At 52.0% G+C, this 20,181-nt stretch overlaps 1 protein-coding gene across 2 annotated transcripts in view; it reads right to left on the bottom strand.

Annotated features, from left to right (window-relative positions):
* Window positions 1–20,181, bottom strand: part of SYN3 (synapsin III) — a 511,043-nt gene that overhangs the window by 22,328 nt on the left and 468,534 nt on the right. For both annotated transcript variants that reach the window (XM_075552698.1, XM_075552697.1), the window contains 3 exons: window positions 10,682–10,824; window positions 2,888–2,962; window positions 187–289 (listed from right to left, as the gene is read on the bottom strand). In XM_075552698.1, coding sequence (XP_075408813.1) covers window positions 187–289; window positions 2,888–2,962; window positions 10,682–10,824 — 321 coding nt within the window. The remainder of the gene's footprint in view (window positions 1–186; window positions 290–2,887; window positions 2,963–10,681; window positions 10,825–20,181) is intronic.

The raw sequence follows: 20,181 nt of genomic DNA, 5'->3' as shown, positions 1-20,181 counted from the left end.
GAGGGTGGGGAGTACAGGGCACATGAGGACAGCTCGTGAGAAGCTTCTGGAAGCTTCTCCCTGAGGCCTGGGTTGAGTGTGCCCAGCTCCGCTGAGAACCACTGGAGACTACGGCTCTGGTCCCGTTCCTTGGCACCCTTGCCTGGGGTCGGGCTGGCAGAGAAGGACTGCTTAGTGAACCCTCACCTCAATGATGTAATCCCTGCCATCCTTGCTGTGGACAGCTTTGACGGCGCAGATGTCCAGGCCACCGAACATTTCCGAGCAGCTGTCCACCCACAGCTTGTACCTGCAGGGATGCGGACAGAGAGATAGGTATGGTTTATTGTGCCAACCTGGCCAATAAGCACATGTAGGGTTAATTGAAGGGCGGAGAGATAAATGACCCAGTGAGCCTCGCCTTTCTAGTTCTCAGACCGCTTGCTTTGTGATGGTTGGACCAGGGTGCAGCTGCCTTAGCCAGTTTCCTGCTTCAGCTGGCAAGGCTCACTTCCTGTAAGACATCCCTGAGGAGAAGCCTCATGGACCTACCCCGATGCAGCCCTGGGTGCTGGAGCAGCCGTGTGGAGACCCCTGACATCACAGTGATGCATACATGCTCACTTATTCGGCTTTCCTCCTGCAATTGGTGTCATAGCATGTGTTTTGTGAGATGGAGGAGGACTTGGTAGATTGGTGTCAGACATATGGGTTAATGTTGGACTTGTGGGCTTGGAAAACACTGGGTTGGGGTGTTTTCTTGATGTGCACTTACCCTTTATATAAAACTCTCTCCTACACATATGAGTTTCTGTGGATTTATTTCCCTTGTTTACCCAGACTAATACAGACAGTGAGTCCGGGGCAGGGTGAGAGAAAGAGAGAGACAGAGCAGGGCACGGCTTAGGGAGACAAGTACAGAGACAAACAGGCAGTGAGAGAGACAGAGAGAGGCTGAGCAGGGGGTGGAGCAAGAGAGACATAGGGTTAGAGGTAGAGTGAAGGGTAGGGACCAGTGAGAGAGACAGAGATCCAGATGGGAGGGACAAAGAGGGGGGCTGAGGCAGCCAGGAAGGACAGGAGAGAGGAAGGTTGGGGGAGGATGGGGTGATAACTTAGGGACATCAGAAGTCCCTGCACCTGTAGGACCTGCTGGCTCCTGGGAGAAGGCAGATGGCTCAGCCACACCGACCCCCTGGTCCCCCAGCACCTCTTTCCCTGGGGAAAGCTGCTTCAAGAGCTCCAGAGAGTCTACCTAGCTACCCGCCCAGTTCCCAGGGCACGGGTCATACCAGAGCTGCAGGGGGCAAAGGGCACATTCTCCCCAGAGCCTGGGGAGGGCAGGCAGGGAGCCTGACAAGCTGGTCACGCCCAGCTATGGGGGCCTGGCTCCCCAGACCCCATGGCTTTTGTCCCCCATCTAGGCCCATTGGCCTCACAGGGGAGAGAATGCAATGCTGAATGTGGACCTGCCCCCAGGGACGATTGTGACCGGAGAAATCATCCCCACTTGTCCTGGGCTTCCCTGTGGCGGCTGCCTCCAGGAATCACGGCGACTTGCCTCTCCCCACCCTCCAGGGTCACTCGGGGTGCCTGCAGGGATCTCCTGGTGTCTCCCAGCTGGAATGAGGAGCGGGCAGGGCCTGTAGAGCTCTTGGATGCCACCCTCTCATCTAGTCCACCCATGCTCACAGAGGCCCCGAGAGGGATCATGGCTCGCCCGGGGCACACAGCAAGGCAGGCTTGTCCAGATGTGCTGCCCACCGCCCTCACCTGCCCCTCTCGAGTGGCACAGGAGACGGTAAAGTAAGAGGAGAGTCATATATGGCAGAGGTCCCCCTCTGGGCCAGCCTCGGGGACCTCTCCTCCCCCCTCTCGATCCCTGAAGCAACTTGTGCAGGTCGGTTGGTTTTAACTCACTCTACTGATGAGGAAACCGTGGCTCAGTGAGGTGGGTCTGGGGCCCTGCTGCTGTCAAACCCAGAGTTTGACAAACCCTGAGCCTGCCACTCCCATGCCGGGATTCTGCAGACAGACTCCATGTGACCTCAAGGCAGGAGGGCCAGGGCGATGGTGGCCTACTGGGGATGTCCCTGAGCACCTGGTGGGCTCTGGGGAAGGCTAGGAGTCCTATCTGGGAAAGGCCACGGTGGGCAGGCCCACGTATGTCTCCTGGGTGCCCATGGGGGTGATGCAGGAGAGGGACTTCCCCAACCAGGCCAGTCAGTGTGTCAAGTCATGAGCCCAGTCGCAGGAGACCAGCCAGCCCAGAGGAGTCTTGAGATTGAAGGGCGCACCTGCTACATGGCGTTGATGAGAAGGGAAGGAGGCTAAACTTAAGACACCCCTGCCCATCCCTCTCACCTTTGGTCTCTGACTTGGCTATGAGTCTCTCCCTCTTGCAGTTGAAAGGTACCCTAGTAGCCCTGCTGAGTGAGTGTTGGGCTGTGAAAGGGTGGATTCAAATCCACCAGCGGCTCCTTGGGAGAAGGGTGAGGCTCTCTCCTTCCATAAAGATCTACGGCCTCAGAAACACTATACAGGGCCTCTGTTCTGGGGCCTTCTGCCAGGGCATACTCCAGAGCTCCCCATGGACAACCAGCCTCTCCCTCTTCCTACTGAGATGGAAATAAGCCCCAAAGAGGAGGGGCCCCCACACCTCCAGCACCCTCCTGAGGAGGCTTCCTGGTATCTGTTGGGGCTCCCTGCCCTCCCCCAGAAGGAGCTGGGCAGGGTCCAGTGGGCCTTCGGGTCAAGACATCACACTTGGACTCAGCTCTGCCAGTGGTCAGTTTCATGACTTAGGCAAGTCACTCCCCCTCTCTGAACTTCCAAATTCCAGTGGAGCATCCCCCCTCCAGTTTCCATCACGGATGGCGGCTGTCTGCACTCCTCTTTCGTCTCTCACCTTTCGGTCATGGCCACCTGCTCCAGCATGGCAGAACCTGTGTTGGCCTTCCAGTTTCCAGAGATGGACGTCCTCCTGGAGCACAACAAAGAACACCTATATCAGGCACCTGCTTTCCTTTTTCGCTGTGGCTGGGAGGAAGCTCAGATTCAGGGATCACCTGTGTGCCATGCATCCTCAGGCACCTATGTGCTCCTTCTGCTCTATTTCTCTATTTCTCTTGCCCTTGACAGGCTTCTGAACCCGTCTTAGCTTGCCTATCTTTTCCCAAGCTGCCTTTGAAGTTTGCAAATTAAATGGAAAATCATGCTGGCACCACCGCCGAAGTCCCACCAATCCTTGCCCTCCTATTTCTGAGAAACACACCTGGATGGGGGAGGTGTCATCGCAGGCCATTCTGGGATCTTGGAGGGTCTCCAAGTTTAGGAAAAATGATCAGTGGAGAGAAGCGATGGATTTGTCAGGCAGGTGTTAGGAGGTCTTGTGACCTCTGCTGGCCCCAGTGCCCTCCCCTGGTCCTGTGCTCGCGTTCTTCCGGCAGCAACTGACCCCCTTCCTTGTTCTCCAGTCCCCACGGCTCGTTCCTAGGGGTGTGGCTTCCATACACAGTCTTCCCTTTTCCCGATACCATCTTCATCTTCGTCTTCATCCTTCAGGCTTCTCCTGCCATGGGACGTCCTTTCTGTCTTCCCCAACAAGAGTAGACTGCCCTACACAATGCGTAGCAGGGCCCAGCTCACTGGTAAAGACTGCTACATTATACTCTCTTCACCCATGAGGAGGAAGCTCCTGAGAGCAACCTTGGCCTCTGAGCAGCCAACGTCCAGTAGGCACCTGGCACGTAGTAAGTACCCAACGGACTACTGACTGGATGAGGGGCTTTCTGTGGAGTGGGATCCACAGACTCCCCATGGCCCCGTGACCTCGCAAAGCTGGAACAAATCTAACCAAACCCACTCACAGCCATGGAGTTGATCGCAACTCAGAGTGACTCAGCTGGACAGAGTAGAACATTCCAAGATGTAAGTCTTTTAAAAAAATAGTTTATGGATAATCATCACAGCATCAGTTGTACAACACTTTTTTCTTCCTTGTACTCATGATCAGTTCCCCATTTCCCTGCAGCCTCCCTTCCCACACCCCCAATAAGACATCATTCCAGTCACTGTCTCTATAGATTTACCTACCCTGGATTTCATATACTGGAACACACACACACACACACACACACACACACACACACCAGTATCCCCTGCCCCTACTCCACAAATTACCCTTAAGGAGAAACCTCAATTGAGGAGACTTACATCTTCTGGGGGGGATCAGCCAGCCCCATCTTTCTCCGATGAAGGTACTGGTGAGTTCAAACCACTGACATGGCGATTAAGAGACCAGTGCAGAGCCCACCACACCACCAGGTGCCTTAATTTAACCAACGTGAACAGACAAAGCTAAGGCTACGGGAAGCCACGTGGCTGGGATGAAACCAGGGGCAAGGCTCTGCTCCGGAGATCTGTCCTAAAAGAGAAGCTAAACTGCACCTGACAGCAGCTGCTGAGAGGAACTGGACAACAGGCCCATGACTGTTAAGGGGTGGAGAGCCATTGGAGCTCAGTGCTGTCCGGCTCAGCTCAACCCAATGTAGGAAGCACGAACTGGGCCATCCGGGGTCCTGGGGATGGACTAGTGTAAGTGTGCAGAGAAGATGCCCTTCTGGGCGGAGTTCCCAGAGTATAGAGTTAGCGGTACACAGAGGAGTGAAATATTCAGGGGATGGAAGAAAGCAAAGGAGAAACCAAAGTCACCCAGTGAGAGTCAAGGAGCTGGCCACTGAGATGCGCCTCAAAGGGTGGATAGGATTTGGGATGGTGGGTTCTGTGTGGTGATATGTGAAGGTAAGAGACGGACTTGAGTCAGACAGATATGAATTTGAATTTTGGCTCTAGCATCGACTAGCCATATAATCTTGGGCCAACGCGATAGCTCGGTTTTGTGTCCGCTGAGTTGGGCCAGGGTTCATAATAATGTGGCAGGAATCTCGCTTGGTGTGATCCAACACAAGGCATTCAACTCCCTGGGGTTCTCACCTAAGGTAACTGACTCTGGGCAGCCAGCTGTTGTAGTTGGATACAGCCCTCTTGATTAGGTCACAATGTTGAGGTTATTGGAAGAAGGGCTCCTCAGGGGTGTCATCTGCAATTTGTAACGCACACCGTGGAAAGCTCGTCAGCTCCATCGCCACAAGTTTAATTTAGTTTGGAGACTATCAGACTAAAGAAGGATTGTGGGTGAACCCTCTAGTGGCTAATGTTGCTTCTCATGAGGGTACCAGTGAGCAATCTGACACGGTACGTGGATGCCGTTGGTAGGTGTGCTATTGACTTGTATCCGACTCATGGGATCCAAGGGACAACAGAGTGACCTGCTGCCAGGTCTCTATCCTCAAAAGCCCTGCTGTATTTGAGTCTGTTGTTGCCGTCACTGCGTCAGTCCATCTCACTGAGGGTCTCCTCATTTTCTCCGACCCTTTACCAAGCCTGGAATTCTTCTCCAGGGGTGTTTCCCCCTCCCCATAACATGTCCAAAGTAAGTGAGAAAGTTTTGCCAGCCTTGCCTCTAGGAGCATTCTGGGGGGAGATCAAGGCGGTGGGTTTCTTCTTCTGGCAGACCACAGTCTCTTCAATATCCTTTGCCAGCACCTCAATTCAAGACACCAGTTCTTCCTCTGTCTTCTTTACTTGCCATCCAGCTTCTGCATGCACGTAGGGTGACTGAAAGAGTCATGGCTTAGGCCAGGAGCACCTTACTTTTCAAGGGGCAATCTTTCCTCTTGAGCAACAGATTTGCCTAGTGCCATGCATTGCTTTATTTCTAGGCTGTGGCTGCCATGCACATTGATTGTGTTGTTTTTAGGTGCCATCTAGTCTGCTTTGGCCCGCGGTGACCCTACACACAGCAGGCCTAAACACTGCCCGGTCCTGTGCCATCCTCACAATTGTTATTTAGCTTGAGCCCATTGCTGCAGCCATGCTGCCAATCCACGTCATGGCGGGCCTTCCTCTTTTTGCTGCCCCTCCACTTTACCAAGCTCGATGCCCTTCTCCAGGGACTGGTCTCTCCTGACAACATGCCCAATGTATATAAGATGAAGTCTCACCATCCTGGCCTCTCAGGAGCACTCTGGTCTCACTCTTCCAAGACATATTTGTTTGTCCTTTTGGCAGTTCATGGTACTTTGGGAAGTCTATGGTCCACTGGGCCCTGATTCTAGATCTAAGTAAGATGACATTCTTGACCCCTTCAATCTTTTCTCTGTTTATCAAGAAGCTGCTTGTTGGCTCAGTTGCGTGAATTTTGGTTTGCCGTTGTTGGCACGGGCCATCAAGTCGGCTGCACCCCATAGTTCCCTGTGTGCAACAGAATAAGACACTGCGTGGTCTGGGCCCTCCGCACAATTGTTGCTATTCTCAAGCCCATTACTGCAGTCACTGTGTCAGTCCTTCTCTTTGAGAGTCTCTCTCTTTTTCACTGCTTCTCTATTTCGGATAGCGGGATTGAATAAACAGGTGAGTGGACAATTAGTAGGTGGTGGGCTGGATTGAATAACTAGGTGACTGGGCAGTTAGTAGGTGGTGGGCAGGATTGAATAACTAGGTGACTGGGCAGTTGGTAGGTGGTGGGTGGGATTGAATAAATAGGTGAATGGACAGTTGGTAGGGGGTGTGTGGGAGTGAATAAATAAATGACTGGACATTTAGTAGGTGGTGGGAGTCAGTGCTTTTCCTACTGATGTAGGAGGTTACAGATCAACAGTAGGGAATGGCTAGCAGGAACAAGGTGACATTGGGTGACAGTTGGAAACGGTGCTATGAACTGGCCTTTCACTGAATACTGACACCTTGTCATTGTTGCCCTCCCACATGGCAATCCCATGTACAACAGGATTAGACTGGCTTGCTCCATAGGGTTTTCATGGGCTGATATTTTGGAAGCAGACGTCGCATTTTTCTGGAAGTTTCAGCAGCCTAGTAACTCTCCAGCCTCTACCAACAGATGGGTGGTGGATGTGTGTGAGGGACATTCTCCAGGGATCAGGCCCAATTGTCCTGTGCGGAATGTGAAAGTTCTACTGTGGAACCATAGCAGTACCCAGGAGAGGGATGTTGTTGGTGTGGGCTGCCAGATTGGTTGTCTGCTCACAGCTGGTCCACGTGGCAGAGCAGACCTGCCCTACAGGGTGTGCCAGGCTGTGATCTCTGAGTGGAGATGGCCAGATCTGTCTCTTTCAAAGTCCCTGGGTGGGTTCAAACTGCCAACTTCCCAATTAGCAGCTGGGCACGTAACCATGGGGCCACCAGGACTCCTTAATAACATACTTAGAACCCAAGCACACGGGACCCATGGCCATCGAGTTGATTTCCCCTCCTAGGGACTCTGGGACAGTTGTGAGGATGGCGGGTGTGGAACCGAGCAGGGTTTGGTTGTCTGCGCACAGGGTCCCTCTGGGTCGGAGCTGACACGATGGCACTGAACAGGAACAAGAGTGAGTTGCGCATTGTTTGATTTCTTGGCTGTTGCTTCCAGGAACGTTGATCGTGTTTGATCGTACACAAGGTTTGTTCAACCATAGACAAGGTTTCCTAGATTATCAGTCTTTACAGACAGCTTGATCTTTCTCCCCAGGAGTGGTCTTGAACTGCCGACTATATGATTAGCAGCAGCCCATCAGGGATCCTTAATATAGACATTGAAGTGACAGTGCTCTATGTACACAGATGGGCTTAGGCCACATACATTTCTTTGCAAGCTCGAGAGGACCCAGACGTGCTGACATTTCAGTAGCACCACGCTCACAGGCAGGGCAGGAAGTGGGACAAAGGGAGGGTGAATGGTCACTGGTAGGGAGGACATTCTACACTAAGGAGTGACATGAACCTCCTCCCTCGGATGTGGGCCAACCCAAAGTCCAGGAAATGCCATAATGAGTGACAAATTGGAGCTGTCAGGCCAGAGAGGCTCAGCATAGAAAATGCAGCAATGAGGTAATCCTCAAGAAGAGAAACTGGGCAAGGTGCAGTCAATGTCAAGGGGAGACTAACAATGAGGAGAAGGGAAGTGATATCATGACGGATGGATGGGCTGCTGGGGTCTCAGGAATGCATTAAGCCTACCACACGGACTGACGGCACAATTCCGAAGGGAAGGGAAGGGAGTCACCTCAAGGACATCCAAGAACAGTGACAGATCTGGCCAAGTTCAGGGGTGGACGGGGGTTCTTGTTCAAACTCTACCACAGCAGGGCAGAAGGATTCCTTAAGGACCCACTCCATGCCTTTCTTCCTGCGTCTCCTTCAATTGCCCAGCTGCCCAGCTGAGGAGTTGAGACAGAGACCACCTTGCCAGTTTTATAGGAGAAAACAAAGATGACAAAAATGAACCCCTGGTCTAGGCAGTCCAGGCACCCCAAAGCAAGTACGGACATCCACATACACAGATGATCATGGCTATGTTCAATAAAACGTTCTTGACATAAGCAGGTGACCCCACAGCACAAACGACATTGCAGAGGCTCATAGATAAAAACTTCCAAGGATCCAGTCAACGCCCATCTCAGATGTGGGGCCACGCACACAGCTGGTGCTTTCTAACTGGTGTGAAGGTGGCAGTGGTTCTGATCGCTATAGGGCTTCTCATGCTATGTGGAGCCAACAAGCACAGTCTTCGGTCAGAGGCAGGAACTTTGCAAACGAATGGGACCTTCTAACGAGTCGAGAATTTCCTTCCTATCCCTGTAAGCGGGACTTGAGTGCATCTCATCCTTTGCACGAACCAGCTCTGTAGTGAATATATGTTTTGTTTAGACTTTTCCTGCCTGGAATCCATTCATCCAGTCAGAGCCCTTCTGTTTCCATTGGAGAATGATCCTGATACATTGCACATCATCCTGGTGGGACTGGTCATACTGGTTTTTTGCCTTTCTCCAACCAAGAAGCAAGTGACCAATACTGGGCTGGCTCATCAGTGCTGCTTCCATGGACTAGAACCTGGAGTCAAGCAGTGAAAGGGAGGGCAGATTCATTTCCCAACCACAGTCCCCCAAGACTGTCTAGGACAGTTGTTCTCAACCTGTGGGTCATGACCCCTATGGGGGTTGAGTGACCCTTTCACAGGGGTTGTCCGATTCATCACAGTAGCAAAATGACAGTGATGAAGCAGCAACAAAGATAATGTTATGGGTGGGGGTCACCACCACATGAGGAACTGTGTGAAAGGGTCGCAGCCTGAGGAAGGTTGAGAACCACTGCTCTAGTACATAGGACACTCCAGATTCGAGGATGCCCTGGACCCTAATCTTCCCAAGATTGCTACTTCTGCTCATTTGTCTATATTTCTCATCACCCCAAGTCTTCTAATGTTGTTGGTAGGTGGACAGCGACCCTGTGCACCACAGCTGGACCGCTGCCAGCTCCTGCCCCACCCTCGCCACTGCTGCTGTGCTTGAGTCCATGACTGCAGCTACTGGGGGGGGGGTATCTTCTTTTCTGCTCACTCTCTACCTGATCAAACAGGGGGTCCTTTGCTACATGTGCCCTTGAAAACAAACGTGCACACACCCTTTGCATTAGCTGTGGTTTCCGGGGTGTGTGGCCAGAGACAGCTGATGTCACCTCTTCCTTGTTCTCATTGGCTCCAGGGGAAGCTCTTGCTGCCCACATCCCCAGAGGGATCCCTTTAGAAGGACAAGCCAGATCACGCCACGCCTCTGCTCAGAGGAGAGGAGAACCCACACCCTTTTGGAAGGGCACTTAAGGCTCTCCTTGATTTGTCTCCCAATTTCTCCATCAGTATTTTTTTCCTATAACATACATCTGCTGGTGGTAGCTAAGGTTTTGTGTCAACTTGGCTGGGCCAGGATCCTTAGCAGTCTGACAGTTAAGACCCACTGATGCCTCATGAGGTGATCTAACGCAATGTAACCCCCTCCGTAATGGGATCTGCTCTGAGTAGCAGTCGGTTGTAAGAAGATAAGGATGATATGCAACAACACCTTTACATAGATTCAATCCATTTCAAGTTTCCTTGGGGATGTGGCCTGCTCCCAATGTAAGTGGAAGCTGTGGAAAAGCTTGCTTGCTTTTTGCTGGGTCTGGATCCTGCACTGGTTCTAACTGACCTCCAGTTTTGGGACTTGAACCGATGGCCTGCCATACACCTGTCAATCTTCTGAGTCACCAGCGGCCTGCTGCCCTTGGATTCGGTTGCCTCTGCAGCCACAGGCCTGCTGTCTTCATGCCAATCTTGAGTTCTTCAGTCCCCTCAGATCCAAGACTCAGGAGAAGCCTCTAGTGAACAGCTGGCCAATGGAACTTGCCTTAACTTTGGCACCTGCCTGTTTCTACAATGATGTAATCCATTAAAAAGATAATAAAACTTTATATGCCTAAATATATAAGCTCCGCTGATTTTGATTCTCTAGAAAACCCAGCCCAAGACACCTCCACATGCTTGCCATTTCTCCAGCATGCTGTGCATCGTTCTTCCTCTGGGGAAATAATCCTTGTTGGCTGAGGTGGACAGAGTCCTACCCTTGCCTAACCTGTAACAGAACATGCGTCCTAAGCATCACTGACCAGAGAAGGGAAGTCGAAGAGACAGAAAGGAAGGGTCATGGCAGATCACTCCCCCGGTGCAGAGGGAGGAGAGGAGCAGGCTAGACGTGAATCTCTAAGCTCCCTTCTTTCCGGACTCTACCCCCGTCCTGCCTCCCCCCCCCCCCCAGCACCTGGCACTCACATGTAAGCCTTGTAGTTGCAGCCGATTTTCTGGATGCGGACGTCGTACTTGGAGTCGATGAAGGCCTCAGTGGTGGCGTAGGTTTTGGCCATGGCGATCACACTGGTGATGTCCTGGTAGTCATGCTGGTTTTCCACTTTGATCTGTATGGGGGGCACGGGAAGGGGGGGCGAATGCTACTTACACTGAGTCCCTACCCAATGCCAGGACCCAGTGCCCCAATGAGAGAGAGAGATGAGGGGGACGTGACTCCTAGCCTTGTGATGCCGACTCCCACTCCCCCTACTAGCAGGGGAGGCAGACAGCAGGGCAGGGAGAGGAAGTGAGGAATCCCATTTGTGGTCGCCGAGGGGAGCTTTAGAGAAGAGCCTGACTGGGGTTTGAAGAGTGGATACGGTTTCCGATGGGCGAGGGAGGGGCAGTCTTTGGAGAGAGTGAGGGATGTGCAAGGGAATTGATGTGAGCAACCATTCACCCTGGGCAAACAGGCAGGGAGGTGGGTTGGCAGGGTCATGGAGGGAGAGGGCGTGGATTTGAGCCTGAAGTCTGGCGAGCCCTTCAGGGGAGGAAGAGGAGTTTCAAGCAGAAAGTGGCTAGATTGTCCTTTAGAAGAACCACGTCAGCCCTTATGTAGCCGGTGAACTGGAGGGGTGTTTACATGGGAGACAAATGAGAAGAAGGAAGCGTGCTTTGTATATGTGTCCATCATGTTTGTGTGTGTACGTATGTATGTGGAGTCAGTGGGAGGTGTGTGTGGCATGTGTGCATCTGCAGTACATATGTGTAGTCTGTGGTGTTTTTGCATGTGCGTTGTGCATTATGTGTGTGTTCTGCGTTTGGTGATTCTATGGCGTGTGTGAAGTGTAGAGAGGGTGGTGCGGTGTCTTTTAGGTATGCATGCGGTGTGTGTGATGTGGCATAAAAATGTGTTGGTCTTTGCATACCCATGTGGTATGAGCGTGTGACATGAGCATGCACTGGACAAGGTCAATGGCCTCAGGGAGAAGCTGCCATTACTTCCTGGACTGAGGCCAGGAACACGGGGTCAGCCCTGGTTTAAGGGAGGCCCAGGAGAGCCTCTGAGGCCAAGTGCAGGTGTGAAGGCCGGAGGCCCATGGCAGTCATCTCAGACACAACATACACCCTCTGCTTCCTGTGGGGGCCCTGCTTGTCACCTTCACCAGGACGGCAGAGAAGTGCCGATGCTGGGCCAGGCTGGGTGGGAGGATCCTCCAGGGTGGGAGGTGACAACCTCTCCTTCTAGCCCTTCCTTGCCTGCCCTTCAAGGCCCTGCGCCAGCCTGACCGCGCCATGATGAAGCCCACTGCTTACAGCGCATTCCCACAGCTCTCCCGGAGCCCAGCCTGGGTTCTGACCCAGGGAGGGGGCCGTCAGAACCATCCCATGGATGCGGGTCAGAGATTTCTCGACTTGCCCCAGGTCCCACAGCGTCTTAGAGCAGTGTTTCTCAAAGTGGGGCTGCTGGGGGCTGCAAAAGCAGATGCTTCACTTTATCCCAGAGGATGGGTTGCGTAGCACACACGCTTCTCACCTCCAGGGGAGTCGTTTTTCTTTCCTGCAGAGGGGCTGGCGGGAGGCCAAAAACATTTGAGAGCCTAGGGATGAAGCTCAACCCCCCACCCCCCCCCCCGAGATTCAGCTGTGATAACCTTCCACCTCCCAGGACGTTCCACAAGAGTGGGGAAGCCCGTGAGACGGGGGTTGGTGAGCCCCCCCCTGAGAGCCCACTCTGCAGAGCACGTGGCCGTGGTCAGACGAGGGCTCCCTAGTGTCCTGTCCCATCAGCTTGCCCACTCCCTCCTCCTGGACCCAGTGGTGGCAGTGTGCCTCCTCTCGCCCAAGTTCAAATCTACCTTTGACCTCCCTCCCCCCCCTGCACCCCTTGGAGGGCCATAGCAAAGGGAGACAGAGGTGGGCACGTCCAAGAGGCCGCCTGACAACATCTATGACAGGTGGCCAACTGAGGCACCAGGACAAGCCTGGGGAAGCGAACTTCTTTCTTTCTTCTTCTTCTTTTTAAAAATCATTTAGTTGGGGGATCTTATAGCTCTTATAACATTTCATACATCAATTGTATCAAGCCTATTTGTACGTATGTTGCCATCATCGTTTCTAACACATTTTCTATTTGAACCCTTGGTATAAGCTCTTCTTTGTTCCCCCTCCTTCCCCTACCCTCCCACCCTCATGAATCCTTGATCAATTATATATTGGTATTATTATTTCATATCCTACACTGTCTGTTGTCTCCCTTCACCCACATTTCTATTATTCGTCCCCTCTGGGGGGCCTATATATCCAATCTTGTGATGGGTTTCCCCTGTCTCCCCTTTCCCCCTCCTGGACCATTCCCTCCCTTCATGATGTTGCTACTCCCACTACTGTTCCTGAGGGGTTTATCTGTCCTGAATTTCATGCGTTGAGAGCTTTTATCTGTACCAATGTGCGTTCTCTGGTCTAGCCAGATTTGTAAGGTAGAACTGGGTCATGTAAGGTAGAAGTGGGTAGTGGGTGGTGGTGGGGAAACATTCAAGAGCTAGATGTGATTGGTCAGTGCTATGCTGCACCTTGGTCGAATCGTCCCTTCCTTATAACCCTTCTGTGGGGGTATGTCCAATTGTCTACAAATGGGCTTTGGGTCTCCACTCCAACCCCCCTCGCTCCCTTCGATATAGTTGTTTGTTTTGGATCTCCTGATACCTGATGCCTGATCCCGCCCACAGGCAATGTGCTGGGTTTTGTGTGCCCATGTGGTATGAGCATGGAGCTGCCGCATCTCCACTTCCAACATCTGTCATCTTGAAATGGGCGGACATTTAGAGATTGCCTTGGGTACTCGCTTATCTCACGACATCTCTGTCTTCCCTGGAGCCATCTGTCCCCCAAAACTCACTCTCCCTCTTCCTTTGGGAATGTTCTAGTGGGATGCCTGGTCTCCCAGCAAAGTCTCCTCTGTTGCTGTCTCCCTGACAGCCGGACGGGTGACCAAGGGTCCCAGCTCTGCTGATTGGACGCCCAGGAGTGGCTGTGAGGTGAGCATCTCGGGGTGGGGGGAGCCTTCTTCCTGTTGACTGGGGTATGACCAGGACGGCGTCAGCTGGAGCAGCCATCAAGGGCCTCACCATGGCAGCCGAAAGCCGAGTGCCTACAGACTGGATGAAGTCTAGTCTCTCAAGACCTTCACCCCCTCCCAGACCCACCCACGCCTGTCTGCTCAGGAAGACTGTGAGCGTCTTTGGGGCAGAAAAGGAGCCTCCCTCGCAGGAAGCCCGCTGTGCCTGGCAGCTGCTTGGGGTGGGCCTGCTGGGTGGAAGGTGAGAAGGCTGGACAAGGGGCCAGCTGGTGACTTGGGAGGGAGTGGGAGTGGGATGAAAAAAGGAGGGAGATTCAGCCCAGGGGGAGAGCAGACGCGTCTCAGGAGGCCTCTTTCATCAGGCGCACTTGTAGGTACAAGCTTGGGACTGTGCGCTACTGCCCAATGGCTTTCAGCTTCCTTTGCGGGCTCTGGAGAACCTGATGGTGTCAGGACCCTGGAGAAGGGGAGCAGTGGGGTGGGTGGGAGCTGGAGGGATGCAGGCCAGCAAGGGTGAGGGGTGGGGGAGGGGATGGGATGGGGGTGTGAGGGGCCCTTGGGAGGGGCAGTCAGCTGGAATGGTGAAATGGTGGAGAGAGTCTTGGCCTCCGGTGAATTTACTGGTTGGAACCCCCTCCAAATGGGTTCACAAAGAGGCTGAGAACAGGGAACCCCAGAGGAGCTGTGATTCAAGATTACCCACGTGCTGCCTGGCAGACGCCCGGAGAGCTCAGTCTCTTCTCCCTTCTCGTCCGTCTGTATCTCCCTCTCCCGGGGCCTCCTCTTGCTTCAATCCCACACGCCTCCCTCTCTTCTTTGCTGGTACCCCAATGGGCCCTTGTCCTCTCATTCCCGCCCCTTGTAGCTCCTTTCTTCTGTTTCTGTACCGTCTCAGACTTCCTCACCATCCACTTTTGTTTCTTCCCTATACCCACTCTTTGCGCCTCCTGGGTCCTTCCGCTCACAGTAGCTAGCTCCATTCAGGGTCACTTTTCCCAATCATGTGTGTGTGTGTGTGTGCATGTCAATGCGCCCCTGTGCTGTCCTGAGTGCGAGTGAAGAGGAGGGGGGAGACTCCAGCAGGGGGAGAGAGCCGCAGGGAGGAGGGTCAGGATACAGTTCAGAATCTCCCCAGAGGGATGCCTTTCAGACATCTCCTATTTCACCTCTGCACCGGGATGAGAAGGTCACCTTCTACGTCCTTGGGAGAGGGTCCCGGTGTTCTTGAACATCTCCAAGGAGCTCACTGCTTAAACAAAGCTACTTCTCCCTCACTCTGGACACCAAAGGCCATGGCCACCGAGCCAATGCCAACCTGCGGAGACCCCACCGGCCAGCGTGGAACCGCCCATGTGGGTTCCCCACACAGTCACTCTTTACAGGAGTCAAAAGGCTCAGCAAGCTCGCTGGGGAACCTTTAATTTGTTCTACTGTCTATGACAAAGGAGCCCTGGTGTTGTAGTGGATTGCCTTTGGGCTGCTGACCTCAAGGTCAGCAGTTCAAAACCGCCAGCCACTCCACAGGAGAAAATCGGGGCTTTCTACTCCAGTAAAGAGTTACAGTCTCCGAAACCCATAGGGCGGTTCTACCTCATCCTACAGGATCACCCAGAGTCAGAATCAACTCAATGGCAGTGAGTTTGGGCTTTTTTTTTTTGGAGGGGGCGGTCTATTACACACTAACAAATAAACAGCACACAGCTCTCTGGCTTCTGCCTGTCCACCAACCACTGGAAGAGAAGCCCCCAGCTGCGCCTAAGCCACTCTCCTGTAATCTCCCTCCACTATGAGCCACCTATAAACCCTTGACAATACTGCCCTTAAACTGTGCGCCCCCCCAGACCCAGATCCCACTTCCCGGGTGTGGCATCGCCAGCCAGGTGTGCATAGCCTGTGACCTCCTTCTGCCAGGTGTTCTAGTACCTCCTGCCCCAGCGCCCGTGTACTCGCTGTACCTCACGGGAACAACTTACACCCTCATTTCTCACACCTTTCTGCTCCAATATCACACTTTTAAAGACTAGTCCTCCATCTCAAGCCTCCTCATCCACCCTACCCTACCCTCTTCATCCACCCACCCTACCATCTTCAATTAATCTCATTCAATTAATCTACTCCGCCATGATTTTTAAAAATCATTTTATGGGGGGGCTTATACAACTCTTATCATAATCCATACATACAGACATCTTGTTAACAACATTTGTACATTTGCTGCCATCATCCTTCTCAAAACATTTGCTCTCTACTTGAGCCCTTGGTATCAGTTCCTTTTTTTCCCTACCTCCCCGCTCCTCCCACCCTCATGAGCCCTTGGTAATTTATAAATTATTATTATTTTGTCATATCTTACACTTTCCAACATCTCCCTTCACCTCCTTCTGTTCTGTCCATCTCCCAGGGAGGAGGTTATATGTAGATTTTTGTAATTGGTTCCCCTTTCTACTCCACCTTCCCTCCACCCTCCTGGTATGGCCACTCTCACCACTGGTCCTGAAGGGATCAGCTGTCCTGGATTCCCTGTATTTCCAGTTCCTATCTGTACCAGTGTACATCCTCTGGTCTAGCAGGATTTGTAAAGTAGAATTGGGATCATGATAGTGGGGTAGGAGGAAGCATTTAGGAATGAGAGGAAAGTTGTATGTTTCATCCTTGTTACATTGCACCCTGACTGGCTTATCCCCTCCCTGTGACCCTTCTGTAAGGGGATGTCCAATTGCCTACAGATGGGCTTTGGGTCTCCTCTCTGCACTTCCCCTCATTCATAATGATATGATTTTTTGTTCTTTGATGCCTGATAACTGATCCCATTGACACCCGGTGATCACACAGGCTGGTGTGCTTCTTCCATGTGGGCTTTGTTGCTTCTGAGCAAATGGCCACTTGTTTACCTTCAAGCTTTTAAGAACCCAGAAACTATATCTTTTGATAGCTGGGCACCATCAACTTTCTTCGCCACTTTTGCTTATGCACTCATTTGCCTTCAGCGATCGTATTGGGAAGGGGAACACACAATGATATGATTTTTTTGTTCTTTGTATTTCTATTTCTTATATAGTATTTAGGAGAAAGACTAGACTTTCTACCCCTAAAGACAGTTACAGTCTCAGAAACCCACAGGGGGTCTCTATGTGTTAGCACTGACTCGACAGTGGGGAGTTTGGTTTTTATGTATTATGTAGGAATTTATATATTATTGACGGGATTGGGTAACAGGCAAACAAACAAAAAACCCCATATTGTTGAGAACAAAGGAGTTGGGGGCAGGCACAAACCCGTCTGTAGATAATGGGACATCTCCACACAGAAGGGTCACAGGAAGGGATGAGTCAACCAGGGCGCAGTGTAGGGCAGATGAAACACACAGTATTCCTCTGGTTCCTTGAGGCTTCCTCACGCCCCACTACCATGACCCCAGTCCTGCCTTTCACCAAGGGTTTGATTGGAGCAGGCAGACAAGTACAGATAAACGATAAGAGCTCAGGACACACACGGAATCCAGGAGCAGAAATGAGAGTAGTGATGCCAGGAGGGTAGGGGAACGGTGGGGAGAGAAGGGGAGAAAGGGGGAACTGATTGCTGTGATTGACACATAGCCACACCCCCATGGCCCAAGGAGCCGAACAGGGAAATCATGGGGGAAGGGAGACAGCAGTAGGAGTAAGATATGAAAATAATTTATAATTTATCGAGGGGTCGCGGCAGTGGGAGGAGGGAAGGGAAGGAGAAAAGAGGAGCAGACACCAAGGGCTCAAATAGAAAGTACATGTTTGGAAAATAATGATGGCAACATATGTACAACTATGCTTGATACAATTGCTGTATGGATTGTTATAAGAGCCCCACATAAAATGATCTTTAAAAAATTAGTTTTTTACAGCCTCTGAAACCCATCAGGATAGTTCTACTCCATTCAGTAGGGTTTTGATGTGTCAGAATCAACTTGGTGGCAGTGAGTTTTGTTAGCATAATCTGTTTATTCATTTATCATCTTTCTTCCCTTCCCCCCTCACTAGAAGACAAGCTCTGCACAGACACGGGGCTGTATTTTCAGTGTCTGTAATATTCGACGCCCCTGCTGGCCCAGTGGTCATGCAAAGGCAAGCTCAGCAGCCACACCACCCGCGGCTCTGGGAAAGAAACAGCACACAGGGCTTTCTCCTCCTGTAGAACTCTCCCTCTCCGCCCAACGTCTTCCACGAGAGGCACATTCTTCCCATGCCCAATTCCACCTGCTGGAGCCGACTCGCTGAGCCTTGGCTTCCTGATCTGTTTGAGCCGATGATAGTGACTACTTTGATAACAACTAGTGATGGGTAGATGCAATTAAAGGGTCACAGGGGCCCCTTCAACCCCGTCTCAGAAAATTTCACTGCTATCGGGTTGATTCTGAGTCCGAGTGACCCTGAAGAACAGGGCAGAGCTGCCCCTGCGGATTTCTGAGACTAACTCTTTACAGGAGTAGAAAGCCCATCCTTCTCCGTCTTTATGGCAATAGAAAGTCCCGTTTTTCTCCTGTGGTTTTGAACTGCTGACCTTGCAGTTAGCAGCCTTGTACATAACCCATATTGAGCTGAGCTTCCTGCTATATTCTATCAGGGGTGGGGGAAAACACAGGATGCGAACATTGTTATCTTTTATGTAAGAATGTGTGCGTATGCAAATTTGCTTTACGAAGGCACACACCACGGAGGCAGAAAGCCAAACCAAATGAGCAGGGTTATCTGGAGCGAAGGGAGAGGGTGGGCACACGTGGAATGTCCTTCCACCGGCCTGCTTTACCATGTTGACTTTAGAACGAAATACTGGCAGCACGAGGCTCCTGGGAGGTGCATGTGGTTTTGTCATCGCCGGCTCGGTCAAAAGGTTGGCGGTTCAAGTCCACCCAGGGGCGCCACCAAAGCAAGGTCTGGTGATCCGCTTCCACAGAGATGACAGAGAAACCCTGCCAAGACATCCCCCTCACCCCCCATCCCCCGAGTAGTTCTTCTACAGCACATGGGGCACCAGGAGTCAGAGCCAGCTCAAGGACCACGGGCCTTACATGTGACGATATAATCGCAAGGCAACCTCAGCGCAGTAACATCAATTCCGGACAATGGGAGAGCAAGACACACAGAACAGACCCGCCAATCGATCGGGCAGGTGGTTTCCACATGCCAAGAAGTGCTTGGGATGATTTTGAAATACGCTTCTGACCCCCAGCACTGCAGGAAGCAGGGCAACCCTTTCCCCTGAGTTTGCTTCTAGATGTGGAGGTCAACTATGCCCGGCTCGATCAGGATTTCTGACGTTCCTGTCCCTCTCAGTCGGCTTTCTCTTCTTAGTCATATCTGTCTAACCAGAAGAAAACAAACCACCCGACGCACTGATCTGTGTGCACGTCCCGAGTGAAGACGCCCCACAAGGATCTGAACTCATGCTAAAGGGAAGAAGAAACCTTTACGCAGCGAACACACTGCTGGTGAAAACATGTTGGTATTGCTATCTGAATGTGACCATCACGTTTTGGCCAACGAGTTGATTTTTATTTATGGGGTCAGAATACGGCTACTCCAGGCATGAAACGCTACAGAAAGAAGCGGTCCTGCAGCTCGTTCTCCCGCGGCGCTGTGTCCACTCCCAAACCAAACTCACCGCCACCCAGCCACTTCCGACCCATAGCAAGTTCTACAGGGCAGGGGAGAACCGCCCCTGGGGGTTTCTGAGACTGCAGCTCTTTTTCCTCCTTTCGTTTTTTCTTTCTTATTGTTATTGGGGGCTCTTACATCTCTTATCACAATCCATACATTCATCCGTGTGTCAAGCACATTTGCACATATGCCGCCATCATCGTTTTCAAAGGATTCTCTTCCCACTTCAGCCTCTGATATCAGCTCCTCATTTATTCCCTCTCCCTCTCCCGCTGCCCTTCCTCACGAACCCTTGATAAGTTATAGATTATTATTTTCATATCTTACATTGTCCTCCATCGCCCTTCACCCACTTTTCCTTTATTCGTCCCCATGAGAGGGGTTATAGTTGATCCTTGTGATCGATTCCCCCTTTCCTCCCAAACCCTCCCCGATCCTCTTGGTATCCCTACTCTCCTTGTTGGCGCTGAGGGGTTTATCTATCCTGGATTCCCTGTGTTGAGGGCTCTCATCTGTAGCAGTGTGCATGCTCTGACCTCATCTGATTTGTAAGGTAGAAATGAGGTCATAATAGTAGGGGGAAGGAAGCACCAAAGAACTAGAGGAAAGTTGTGTGTTTCATCAGTGCTATACTGCACCCTGACTGGCTCATCTCTTCCCTGGGACCCCTCTGTGAGGGGGATGATACTGAAGCTCTTTACAGGTGTAGAAAGCCCCATCTTCCTCCCACAGAGTGGCTGGTGGTCTCAAACTGCTGACCTTTTGGTTAGCTG

Source organism: Tenrec ecaudatus, chromosome 6 (assembly GCF_050624435.1).
Source record: "Tenrec ecaudatus isolate mTenEca1 chromosome 6, mTenEca1.hap1, whole genome shotgun sequence".
Taxonomy (NCBI): Eukaryota; Metazoa; Chordata; class Mammalia; order Afrosoricida; family Tenrecidae; genus Tenrec; species Tenrec ecaudatus.
This window is presented reverse-complemented; position numbering and strand designations above follow the sequence as displayed.